The sequence below is a fragment of the Pimephales promelas genome, chromosome 16, assembly GCF_988280905.1.
Source record: "Pimephales promelas chromosome 16, fPimPro1.hap1.1, whole genome shotgun sequence".
Lineage (NCBI taxonomy): Eukaryota > Metazoa > Chordata > Actinopteri > Cypriniformes > Leuciscidae > Pimephales > Pimephales promelas.
In genome coordinates this window covers 2,962,978-2,976,529 of record NC_142784.1, presented here as the reverse complement: position 1 = coordinate 2,976,529, position 13,552 = coordinate 2,962,978, and the positions used below count along the sequence as shown (strand labels likewise).

The 13,552-nt window shown below is 38.0% G+C and overlaps 1 protein-coding gene across 11 annotated transcripts in view; it reads left to right on the top strand.

Moving 5' to 3' along the window:
- Positions 1–13,349, top strand: part of septin4b (septin 4b) — a 55,435-nt gene extending 42,086 nt beyond the window's left edge. For 9 of the 11 annotated variants that reach the window (XM_089120890.1, XM_039654065.2, XM_089120894.1 and 6 more), the window contains 10 exons: positions 916–1,012; positions 1,372–1,458; positions 1,528–1,651; positions 1,740–1,874; positions 2,416–2,533; positions 2,607–2,708; positions 5,253–5,349; positions 5,439–5,601; positions 9,746–9,842; positions 12,477–13,349. In XM_089120890.1, the coding sequence (XP_088977016.1) occupies positions 916–1,012; positions 1,372–1,458; positions 1,528–1,651; positions 1,740–1,874; positions 2,416–2,533; positions 2,607–2,708; positions 5,253–5,349; positions 5,439–5,601; positions 9,746–9,842; positions 12,477–12,545 (1,089 nt within the window). In that variant the 3' untranslated portion in view covers positions 12,546–13,349. Of the gene's footprint in view, positions 1–915; positions 1,013–1,371; positions 1,459–1,527; positions 1,652–1,739; positions 1,875–2,415; positions 2,534–2,606; positions 2,709–5,252; positions 5,350–5,438; positions 5,602–9,745; positions 10,277–12,476 lie in introns of those variants that run through there. The other 2 variants (XM_089120888.1, XM_089120884.1) reach the window with 2 other exon arrangements.
- Positions 13,350–13,552: the final 203 nt, after the last annotated feature.

The window sequence follows — 13,552 nt, the reverse complement described above, 5'->3', positions numbered from 1 at the left end:
TATATATATATATATTAGGGCTGTCAAACGATTAATCGCGATTAATCACATCCAAAATAAAAGTTTGTGTTTACATAATATAAATACACACACATGCTTGTATATGTTTAAGAAATATTTTCATATATACATACTGTATATTGATTTATATAAATTATTTTATATCTATAAATATACATGTATTTATAGATATAAAATAATTATACACAGTGCACCCACATATATATATATATATATATATATATATATATATGTGTGTGTGTGTGTGTGTGTGTGTGTGTGTTATAAATCCACTGATAATGGACACATATAATGGATATAATATATATATATATATATATATATATATATATATATATATATGTGTGTGTGTGTATATATATTAGAGCCCGACCGATAAAGGATTTTGAAGGCCGATACCGATACAAATATATTTGGGTTTTAAAATCCGATATTCCGATATATCGGTCGATATTTTATTTTTTTATTTTTTTTAAACTGGACATGATAGTCACAAATTTTGTCATGCTTATTTGAGTTTAGAGAACTGATGGGGATGTTCTTTTAATTGTTATTCAAGCAATGTATGTATCGTGCCCAACTCAACGAGTGTTGCCAACAGGAACGGTGTAGAGTGCCCTCTGGTGGACAAACTATACAACTCCAACACTCATGGCATGGTTGAAGCGTGTTTCGTCCATTTTAATTTTATTGTTGAAATATTAATTTATCGGCAATTATAACTGCCGATACCGATAGTTTGGAAAATGCCTAATATCGGCCGATAATATCGGCCTGCCGATATATCGGTCTGGCTCTAATATATATATATTTATATTTGAATGTTTTTAAAAAATATATAAATATATTATATATCTATCTTTTGTCGTTCTCTCTCTCTCTTTCTTTATTTAGGACCAAGACAAGGAGTATGTGGGATTTGCTACTTTGCCAAATCAGGTTCACCGCAAATCTGTGAAGAAGGGCTTCGACTTCACTTTAATGGTGGCAGGTAATGTTTAAACATCATATTTGTGGAAATTAGCTTCAAAACACACTTTATGAAAAGTGTGTGTTCTCCTTTTTCTGCATTTGTATAGTAGTTCACCCAAAAATTGATCACATTGCTCTAGCTATTTCACCTACTGAAATCGAATGCGAACTGACGCTGTTGGCAACAACCATAAATCATAATAGCCATCCATATGACTCAAGCACTCTTATGGAGTCATGATAGCTTTATGTGAAATATAAGCTGTTATTCCCTGAATGTCCGACCGATGTCAAACGTGGTGATACGAGAAACGAAGACAAGATTTTCCTTTTTGGGTGAACTGTTTAATATCGATGGTGTGTTTTTGTTCGTCACAGGAGAGTCGGGTTTAGGAAAGTCCACCCTGGTCAACAGTCTGTTCCTCACAGATCTCTACAAGGACCGGAAGCTGCTGAACGCTGAAGGTGAGTCCATCTCTCGCGGTGGTTCGCGGTGAGGGTTTCTGGATGTTCTGATGGCTGTGTCGTTGCTAGAGAGGATCACTCAGACGGTGGAGATCACCAAACACACAGTGGACATCGAGGAGAAGGGCGTCAAACTCAAGCTCACTATCGTGGACACACCAGGGTTCGGAGATGCTGTCAATAACACTGAATGGTACATAAAGGGCATATATTATCATGATGTATCAATACTTGATGCTGTCAATTTCAATACATACGACTGGTCTTGAATGTGTTTTCAGCTGGAAGTCAGTGGCAGACTACATAGACCAACAGTTTGAGCAGTACTTCAGAGATGAGAGCGGACTGAACCGCAAGAACATTCAGGATAACCGAGTGCACTGCTGTCTCTACTTCATTTCACCCTTCGGTCACGGGTATGAGCATTATGATCTGATCAGACCTGACTTCTTTATGGTGGTGAAGGCTGGTATTCAAACTCGACAGGGATCATCTCTATAGTATAGCTCATGCTTTTATGCAAGACATAATCCATCTTATAATGCATATTTCACTCACTTTAATGCGACATACGCACGTTTTCTTTTAATCCAGATGCCCTTTTTTTCACCACAAGGCTTTTTTGCATTTGGAAAGCAACAAGATCAACTGCTTGATGTCTGTCTGAAATACTAGTTTCAGATTTGTGACTATTAGAGTCATACATTTTTTGTTAGTTTTTTACTGGACAAAGATAAAAAAAAAAGTCCTTGCTCCGTCTTAATGAGAGATATCCCAGTTAAAAAGTCACCAGCTCCCATGATCCATCTGTGCCCTCTGCTGGTCATGTCTGATCTGTGTCGGGAAGGCAAGCCAAGTCAACATGTGTATTGTTGCTGTTAAAATCAAACTCCTAATAATAAATGGCTGACAAACTTGTAGTGCGTGGTGATCATCGTCAGTGTGTGTTTGCATCAGTTTAAGGCCTCTGGACGTGGAGTTTATGAAGGCTCTCCATGAGAAGGTCAACATCGTTCCTGTACTAGCTAAAGCTGACACACTCACACCACTGGAGGTCAAGAAAAAGAAAATCAAGGCAAGTGCCCAAGCTGTGGAGCTGTGTGTGTTTGTGTATGTACCGTGGGCTTATTTCAGTTATTTGTGCTCAGATTCGAGAGGAGATCGAACAGTACGGGATAAAGATCTACCAGTTTCCAGACTGTGATTCAGATGAGGATGAGGACTTCAAACAGCAAGACCAAGAGCTCAAGGTTCACGCCTGTTATTCACATATAGTGTCCTGAGCCAAAGAGAGAGAGAAAATATATGTGTGTTTTGCGAGCTATTCAGTAGTTCACTCAGTCCATTCAATAAATAAATAAAAAAGGACCTACTTTATGTTAGGTGTACCATGTACTTACATTAAAAAAAATAGGTACAATAGATGTATTATGTTCATAGGTGTGCTGGTATGAGTGAGTTTAAAGGAGGGTTAAAATGTAAGTGAAAACTCAACAGTATTATATTACAGAAATGAATTACAGCTTTATTTACATGCAGGTGCTTTTAAAATATAAGCACAATGTATGCAAAAAACGTATGCACACAATATAGACAATCATTTAAATATTAGTTAAAGACATCTAATATAAATTGGTACCAAAAATGTGCTTATTTTAATATAATAGCCACATGAATAAGGTCCAGTAAACAGGCAGTAATACTTGGAAAGCATAGCTTTATTTGCTTTTGGCCAATTTTTAACCAGTCCCAAAATATAAACCACCAGCACTATACTGGAATGGCTGTTTTTGTGTCATTATTTTTAAAGGAATAGTTCACTTTTAGAAAAACTTTTGCTGATAATTTACTCACCCTCATGTCATCCAAGATGTCCACGTCTTTCTTTCTTCAGTCGAAAAGAAATTAAGGTTTTTGATGAAAACATTCCAGGATTTTCTCCATATAATGGACTTCAATGGGAACCAAACGGTTCAAGGTCCAAAAGACAGTTTCAGTGCAAACTGTTCAAAGGGCTTTAAACGACTCCAGACGATGAATAAGGGTCTTATCAAGCGAAACGAGCGCTCATTTAATAAATAAATAACAAATTTTAAGTTTTATAAGCTCAAATGCTCGCCTTGCTCTGTTCTGTCAGGGTTCCTGCACACTTTTTAAAGTAAAATTTAAGGCTTTTTAAGACCTTTTTAAGACCTGAAGAAATCAAAATTAATACCATACATTAGAGGTGTGCGATATTGACAAAAATATATCTCGATATTTTTAACGTTTTGTTGATAAACACAAAACAAAAACACAATCAGTAAAATATCAACTAATTATTATTAACAATAATAAGAGGTGACGAATCAACGTGGAAACGACGTCTCTCATGACATTGAATTAACGTTGAACCAACGTCAGACGCGGCATTCTTCAAAGCTAAATGAAAATCGAAAATTGGTTTGCTTTCATAACGTTGAAACAACGCGTTGATTTCAAGTTGATTTTCCGTTAGTTTTGAAAGAATGACGCGTCTGACGTTGGTTCAACGTAATTCGATGAGCAAAACAATGTCAGATCAACGTTGTTTCGATGTCATGTTTCTACGTTGATTCAATGTCAGTTTGCTATCTGGGGCAGAAGTAGCATTAGAAGTGGCAGTAATATTTACACTCCATTTACAATTGCATAAATCAAGCTTTTAAATCAATATTTAAATGTGAAATGATTTCTAATTTTAACGTTTTACTTTTAATATGAAACTAAAACCACCAGTAGGCGGCGGTAAATCGCTGTCTTAATAAGCGAGTTGAGGGAGTCATTCATTCAACCGATTTGTTCAAACGGGAAAGAAGCAAGTGATTGAATCGTTAAAATGACTCGTTCAAAACGCGGATTTCCTTCAAGAAATCATCGCTGTCTGTTGCATTGAGAACGGTTTCATTTTGAAATTCTAGTCGGCGAAATAAAAGGAAAACAAACAATATTGATAATGTTAGGTCTAAAAACTAACTCACAATGTCAATTTATTTTTAATTTAACTATTGTAGCAGCATAAATATCACAATTGTGCACGGGAAAACGGCACTCTTACTGATGTGATATTCTAATATAATAACATATAAATAAATTAAGCAAAAACTAATTTGGGGACATACCTATAACCATAGACATACATGTTTATGTCTATAACTGCACACATCACGCAGTGAAAAAACGAGAGACAAATGCGATGTCAGCTCACACTCACAGTGCCTCGTCCATCGTTAAAAGAATAGAGTATCATAATAGACAATACACATCGCACACCTCTACGCACATGAAGAATTAACTTACGACTTAACTGACATTTGCCAACTTTCTTCTCTCCTCCTCTCCTGTCTCAACGTTATTAACGTTACTGCGAATGTGACGCGAATTGTCACGTGAACAAGCAAATCCACAAAGATAAAAATTAATACGTACGCAAATTAGATGGTTTTAATTTGGAAAACATTAAGATATGACTGAGTCGAAGTGTCATCTAAAATTTAAGACCTTTCATACCTAAAAATAAGACTTTATAAGACTTTTAATGGCCTTAAATTTTAAATATCTAATTTAAGACTTTTTAAGGACCCGCGGGAACCCTGTCTGTGATGTGCGTTCGTGACTCTCCTGTTCGAACTCTTTTGATGAACAAATCTTTTTTCGTGTCATTTGGTTCATTCAACGAACAAAATGAACAAGTTGACTCTGGAAAAGATTCGTTCATTTTGATGAACCAGTTCGAACACCCCTACAAGATTGTTTTTCTTGTCCTCCTCCTGTAGGACAGCATTCCCTTCGCTGTGATCGGCAGTAACACAGTAGTGGAAGCCAAAGGCAAGAGGGTTCGAGGACGTCTGTACCCCTGGGGAATCGTTGAAGGTATGAACAAACACACCTCACAAGACTTTCCCACTGTCAGTAAACCACACAGGGGTGACCCTATTCTGTTGTGTGTGTTTGTTGGACAGTGGAGAACCCAGCACACTGTGACTTTGTGAAGTTGAGGAACATGTTGGTACGAACACACATGCAGGATCTGAAGGATGTGACCCGGGAAACCCACTACGAGAACTACAGAGCCCATTGCATCCAGAGCATGACCCGCATGGTGGTGAAGGAACGCAACCGCAAGTACGCAGCCTCGATTCAGGCAGAAGAAGCTGTGTTTTCACTCTCTGTCAGCTTTTGTTTTGAACAACAGTGGCCCCAAAAAGTATTTGGAAACTTAAGTCACATATTATATTTACAGTAAGAAAAGAAGAAAAAGTTGTATAGCGCCTTTCCATAACTCAAGTTATAGCCTTACAAAAAAAAGTACATTTCAAGGAAAACAAAGCACACAGAGTACAAATGATCGAAAATACATTTACAATGGTTTTTGAAATAATAGGTCTTGAAAGTAGACAGAGAAGAGGCTACAGAAACCCAGATAGCGTTAAAGGAGAACTCCGGCGCAAAATGAACCTTTGGTCTAATAAAACATCGGTACCGAGTCAATTGTTATCTGAGATTTGTTTTCATGATAATCGAATGTAAAGAGTTTTATCTCTAAAAACTGTTTAGCGTATAATGCTAGTACTGGGGGCATTGACTAAGTAAAAAGAAATCGCTTGTTAATACCAATATCAAGGCTCAAAATTGCCCCACACTAACACAGTAACATAATGAGGGTCCATACATGCAAAACGAAGCATTGAGAACTTTGTAAGTGTACAGACCGTTTAATAAGAAGATACTTTATGAAGACAGTTCACTTCGTGTATACAGACAGGAGCCATCAATCCCCGAAAGCCGATCATACAGTTCAGATCACTCAGCACGACGTTCGTGGTTTGACTTGCCGTGACTGTTTTCCAAGATGGCTCCTGTCTGTATACACGAAGTGAACTGTCTTCTTATTAAACGGTCTGTTACTGCGTTAGTGTGGGGCTATTTTGAGCCTTATTAGTGGTATAAACTAGCGATTTCTTTTTACTTAGTCAATGCCCCCATTACTAGCGTTATACGCTAAACAGTTTTTAGAGATAAAACTCTTTACATTCGATTATCATGAAAACAAATCTCAGAGAACGGTTGACTAGGTACCGATGTTTTATTAGACCGAAGGTTCATTGTTCGCCGGAGTTCTCCTTTAAGTGATGTACTAACACTTGAGTCATTAGTGGATTACCATGATCTTTACTTTAGAATTAATTGTACATATCTCATTTATTAACTTGTATATTGTACAGTAGTAGTCTTCTGGGAGATAAATAAAAAACATAGTAGGTATTGATTAGCTAATAGTGAATTACCTCATTCAACTGAGTGATATTACTTGCTAATTGGTAAGTCAGAGTGTCTTGTTGTTTAATAGAAGTAGAGTGTTAATCCTGCGTTACTCGTTTGTTTCTCTGTAGTTATTCATTAATGAGGGAACAGTATTCTAAAGTTTTATCAAGAAGGGATGATGAAACACAAAATGATCTTTCACCTATAGTGGACAATCAAGATCTAGGCCCAGATCTGACTATCTAAGAGCTTTTGGTGGGCAGGTATGGGCGAAGCAGGTCAGACACTAAGGCTTTAAATTCCTTTAAATCCCTAAATGTTAGAGATATCGTAAAATAAATGTGTAATGCAAAGGTAGCCAGTGAAGATCACAGTCTGAGAGGTGATAAAAGGACGGATTTGATACGAACCCTATCAATATCAAAGCACAGGACTATTCTTTTGATTGGTGTAGTAGAGCCAATCAGCGATATTTCAGTTTTGTTAATATTCGGTTTCGGAAATTTCAGGGACATTCGGTGTTTGATATCGTAAATGTAGTAAGTGTATCAAGAAGAGATGGCATGTCCAAGCTTTTTGTCATCAGCATAACAGTGAAAATGAAGTCCAAACTTTTATGGATATGTATAGGATGCATGTCGATGATAAAAAATGGACCAAATACTGAACCCTGAGGAACACCATGTGTCAGAGAGGAGCAGAAGCAGATGTGTACCCTAGCATAGTAATAAAATATTTTCAGTTGCTGAGGTAAGAAGTGAGCTGAACCAATGATGGCCATTTCAGGCGAGAATGAAAAGTAAGGGAGGAGAATTGAGGATAGTTGAGGATAATAGGATGTTTATAAATCTAGAATCCACAGATAGGAGGATGTCATTGGTCACTGAATAACAGCTGTTTCTCTGCTGTGTGATTGACAGAGTACAGACTGGATCAAAAACACCATTTGCAGTTAGGTAAGATCGTAATGGAGAGGCCACTACTTTCTCTAAAACTGTGGCCAGGAATGGGAATTTAGAGATTGGCGTGAAATTGTTAATATTTCAATGATCTAAGCTAGATTTTTTTAAGGATGCACAGGATTCTCCGGTGTTTGGGAAATGGCTTTATTATAGAGACAACACATTACCATTGGGTCATAAAGAGTCTGACAAAGTAGAAAAGTATGGAAACAGAGTAAGACGGCTCTTACGATTGAGTACTTACAAAAAAAGCGCGTACATTATAGAAACAGAGATGGACGATGGGTTCACAGATTGGATTTTACTGTACTTTTGTCTTACGTGATATAGAAAATTGGAAAACTCAAGCTAAAGTTTGTGATCAGAGAAAGCAAAGACAGTGGGAGTGAGTTGCAAAATGTTCAATTAACTTTGCATTAACAGTATTTTTATGAATTAAAATCCCCAAGTACCAGTGTTGTAGTACTCGAGACTCGGACTCGTCTCGGACTCGGTCTCGAGACCATATTTTAATGGTCTTGGTCTTGTCATGGACTCGTGTCCATTTGGACTCGGAATTGACTCGTACTCGAACATTTTTTTTTTTTTAGGACTCGGAATTATTCCAGAGTCCACTCGTGTTCAATTCAAAATATTTTTCATGATTATTAATGTATGTGAATAAAGTATTTCTTTAAATTGATTGACACGCCCAGTGATTGGTGATTTTCTAGTGCGCAACTGCACATGACAAATTGTAATAAAATTACTTTTAACACCACCTACTATGCGGCCTTTTTACCCTAAACTGATCATATTTTTTAAACTCTAAGTAAATTCAGTAAAAAAAAAAGGATTTCTCTAAGTAAATAAAAGTAAATTAGGTAATCAACCCTCACTGGTCTCGGTCTCGACTCGGACTCGACCGTCTCTGGTCTCGGACTCGACTCGGACTCGACCGTCTCTAGTCTCGGACTCGACTCGGACTCGACTCTCTATGGACTCGGTCTTGACACGGACTCGACTCTCTCTGGTCTCGGACTCGACTCGGACTCGACCGTCTCTGGTCTCGGACTCGACTCGGACTCGACTCTCTCTGGTCTCGGTCTCGACTCGGACTCGACTCTCTCTGGTCTCGGTGTCGACTCGGACTCGAGTGAGGTGGTCTCGACTACAACACTGCCAAGTACAATAACAGATCAAACTCTAGCATGGACAAGAGTAAAGGCCCCGATAAACAAAAAAAAAAGTTATTTTTCATTCTTCATTGAGGGGTAAAAACAAGTTCGCAAAACCCTTGTAGCGGTTTACTGCTAGCGAACACGCTGCTTTCCTTTCCGATCAGGGAATAGTGAGCAGGTTTACGGAGACCTCAGATTTCTGCATGATCTTTCTGTCCACATTTACGGGGAGCACAGGTGAAACGCTCAAAGTGTCTTTCACGAAAGGTGGGTGGCGTAAAATTACAAGCTGTTTACACCATTCATAAACGTTTGGAGGCAAATGAGCAGTTGAGAACTGAGGAGCCGTGCCAGAAGAAACGTGAGTCAATAACTATGCAAAAAGACGAAAGCACTCACACAGAGACATGGCCAATGATTGATCGGGACACAAACAAACAACTGATCAATGTATCTGCATTAGCCAACACAGTATCGAATTCACATCTACAAGGCTACCATCCACACCAAGGAGTAATGATGCCAGTACAAACGATAAAGCGAGTGGAGATCAGATGTTGGAGATCAGTGTGAGGGGATCACCAAAAAAACAATAGTCCAGGTCAATCGACTCCACTAAAACGGGATCTGAAAACAACACACACACGCAGGAGGAGTGTGAAGCCACACCGTTAGGCTAACACTGCATGATGTTACCTGTTGGACACGGCTAAATATGAGCACACAGTGAGAATCTGAGATATATTTCAATATCAGCATATTTGACTTTATTTTATGAGATACTAGTTGAACATGCTTTTTGGGGCTACAGTGAACGATGGCATGTGTTTTGCTGGTGAACTGACCGTACGTTGCATGCATGTGCTGTTTTGCTCCGAGCAGCAAACTGACCAGGGAGAGCGGCACCGACTTCCCCATTCCCATGGTGCCCGGTGTCGCGGACGAGACGGAGAAGCTCATCCGAGAGAAAGACGAGGAGGTACGGCATTCTCCCTGCCAAGATCAGCATGAGCATGAGCAAACACCACACCACGAGCACGAGCCGCTCTCGGAGCCGGAGCCGTGTGCGGAGCCTCTCTCAGAGCCCGACCCCGCCGCCGAGGGGTCCTGACAGGGCCGTGTAGTCCGTCACACTAACCCCTGACCCTCACACACCCCTCTAGACTGCCACTGGCGCCCCCTGCAGGTGTGCCTGCACTTCTCTGGCCTGATGCACTTTAGTCCGGCTGAGAAACGTGCAGCGTGTGTTTATCCAACCTCGAAATGAGGAAGATGATTATTATTAGCAAATTAGGCCTGTTGTTAGGAGTTTTTGTAAATAATTCACACTAACACAATGCAATAATGTGTAATATGGTACTAGATCATACCGTCCATTTAATTAAAAAAAGGCGAAATTAAACACAATAATATTATGAATTATAATACTACATTAGGTAACACTTTACTTGAAGGGGTGTGCATAAGACTGACATGACACCTTCATAACCATGATATGACATATGATATGAACATGAAGGAAGTTTTATTCATGTTTGTTACAACTCTCGCTCCATTATGACATTTTGAATGCAAATATGACATTGTTTGAGATGTCTTTGTTATGACAACTTGACATTACTAAGACAACACAACCTGTCATAAACATGACTTAGCAGATTAATGATCAAGTTTAAGAAACCACCTAGCTTTATTGGTTAACATTACATTAAACTGTCAGGTGGTTGGTTTTGGCATTGGCGTTCATGAAGCCATTATAACTTTTTAATGACAAATTCAATTAGTACCACTGTAGTTGAGCTCATGAAAAATATTCATGACACAGTTATAATGCCTCATGACAGCCAATGTCAAAGCCAACCACATGACAGTTATTTTATTAACACAGACTTAATTTTATGTCAAGTTATCATGACAAAGACACTGACAGGTTATGATGTATTGGTTTATGTCAAGGTGTCATAACAAAGACATCTTAATGTCATATTTGTATTAAAATGTGAAAAGACACTTAATGACACTTGTCATAAACATGCATAAACCCTCTTTCATATTCAAGACATATGTCATGTCATGATTATAAAGGTGTCGTGTCAGTCTTATGCACACCCCTTCAACTAAAGTGTTACTTTATATTACTCTATAACCCACTTTGTAAGTGTGTGTTTAACTACTATTTGTTAACATTTAAATTAATCAATTGATACAGTCCATTTATTGTGTACATACATGATTTGAGATTGTAATTATATTTAAAATAACTGCATTAGGGCTGTCAAACAATTAATCGCGATTAATCGCATCCAAAATAAAAGTCTGTGTTTACATAATATATGTGGGAGCACTGTGTATCATTATTATATATATATATATATATATACACACACGTTTGTATATATTTAAGAAATATTTTCATGTATATACTGTATTAATATTTTTTTCCTAAATATATACAAGCATGTGTGTGTATTTATATATATACAAAATAATTATACGCAGTGCACCCACATATATTATGTAAACACAGACTTTTATTTTGGATGCGATTAATCGTGATTAATTGTTTGACAGCCCTAGTAAATACAGCTGTGATTAGTTTCTGTGAGCACGTCTATAATTACACTACCCAGAGAACCGAACCTGTCCTAAACCTACCCGTATTACACCACAACAGTGTCCTTGTTACACGTCGCATGTTAATAACAGTAAAATGAGCATGAGTACACGCAACTAACCCTAACCCAAACCCTATACAGTGTTAACACGAATGCTTTGTATCTTGTAAGAACATAGTAGACACCTCAAATAAAGTGGACAGCTACAGAAATGAGAATGATACCCTGCAGTTTTCGAAAATCTTACAGCGATATAAGCTTTTCCAGTATTTTCCTGTAGCACGTTTTTAATGAGTACATGATGAGAAATCATGTATTTTTGTATCTTAGATGAATGTTTTCTTTCTTGGAGTAGATTGATGAAAAAATGCCGTTTTCTGTTATGGATTTATTGCTCTGGAATCAGTCTTCTGTGATTAAAGTCTTGATGATCTGACATGGCGCATCTGTATTCATACACACCTTCCACAAGCGTTGCTGACGTCTGTTCTGATGAAGATCTCCAGTCTCTTTCTGAACTCTAACACACATAAAGTTGCTCACGGAAGTTGTTCCACACAAAACAAAGCATTATGGGCATAATTGTCTTGATCTTGGGTAAGCATGGAGTAATTGACTCATTGCATTCAGCCACGACACAAACCTCCCCTTTGGGTGCGCAATCCATCATTTTTCAATAATTATTAGTCAGAAAATGACAACAGTCTAACACAATGGAAATGATTTCACATCTGATTTACATTTTAGCATCGATCAGTGGTATGGATTTGAGCTTATATGCTGTAGGTTACGTAACAACTCCAACAATGCCAACGTGTCAATATCCCAGAGGTCACGTACCAAAAGCACTGACACCAGCTCACGTGACTTCCCCTGGCCTGACATGATTGGTTAGGTTGGTGGTCGGCGTCACATGACTCGTCCAGCCTCAGGCTGATTGATTGGCCAGTATTGATGGATCGGTTGTGGTGATTGTGTGCTGTGTTCTTCTTCTGCAGTTGAGACGAATGCAGGAGATGCTGCAGAAGATCCAGGAGCAGATGCACACGCAGAAAGAGACGTATTAACAGCGGTTTCACCCGGCGGAGTCTTCACTTCTCACTAACACTTCTGGGTCTCATTTCCAAATAAAAATAATAATAATAATACATTCTTTGAGTTTGAGGTGAAATTTCACCCAGACCTGTTGGTATGAGTAAAGGTTCAAAAGGTTTCCATTGTGACTGACACTAAACTTGACTCAATGTAACCGTGTGCACTCGGGTTCATCCAATACGTGTCTCTACCCCAAGATTGTTTTATAGTTGCTTGATATCATATTTAATTTCTTTTTTCTACAATGTGTAACTTTATTTTGTATTAATTGCATCGGTTGTAATGTATGTCTTTTGGTTTTGTTTGTATTTCTATAAAAACAAAAACTGCAAAATGGCTTCTTTTAGAAAGTTTCTAAATGGAACAACAAAAAAAAAACAAGTTTTATTTTCTTATTGGAGAAATACCGTACTGTAGAGAGATATTTTTGTTAACACGGCTAACGCGTATTGTTTCTCGTCTGGATAAGATGCATGTTTAAAGAAGAAACGTCTTTCGGTGCGTTCACGTCATGTCAGAGTCACGGTTCAGCTGTGCATGTTGAAGAGCTGCTGGCGGTCATGTGATCTCCTGGCCAAACGTGAACGCACCGATATATACTTATACTGCTGTTTCAGTGGCGGGAAGGGTGCTCGTTGTGACCATATCTGTGTTACAGTCCATACAAATAAATGATATTTCTCTTGCATCATATATATTTTCTTGGGTAATGTTGGTGAAACAAAAAACACACCTTGAAATATCAGTGAATGAATAAACCCATTTGCTATATTTTATTTCTGTCATTTTTCTGTCAAGACTATTATAGGATAATATCATGTTCATTTTTAAGGGCCTTTGAAAACGTATTAGAGATCTGATTAAGCTTTTAAAAGTCCCCTTTCACAATGCGGTGCTTTGAATTGATGCTTTCAGGCTTCCACTAATGTGGTACTATTTGAGTGGATGGATGAAGTTTAAATAACTAGAGATATTTGAA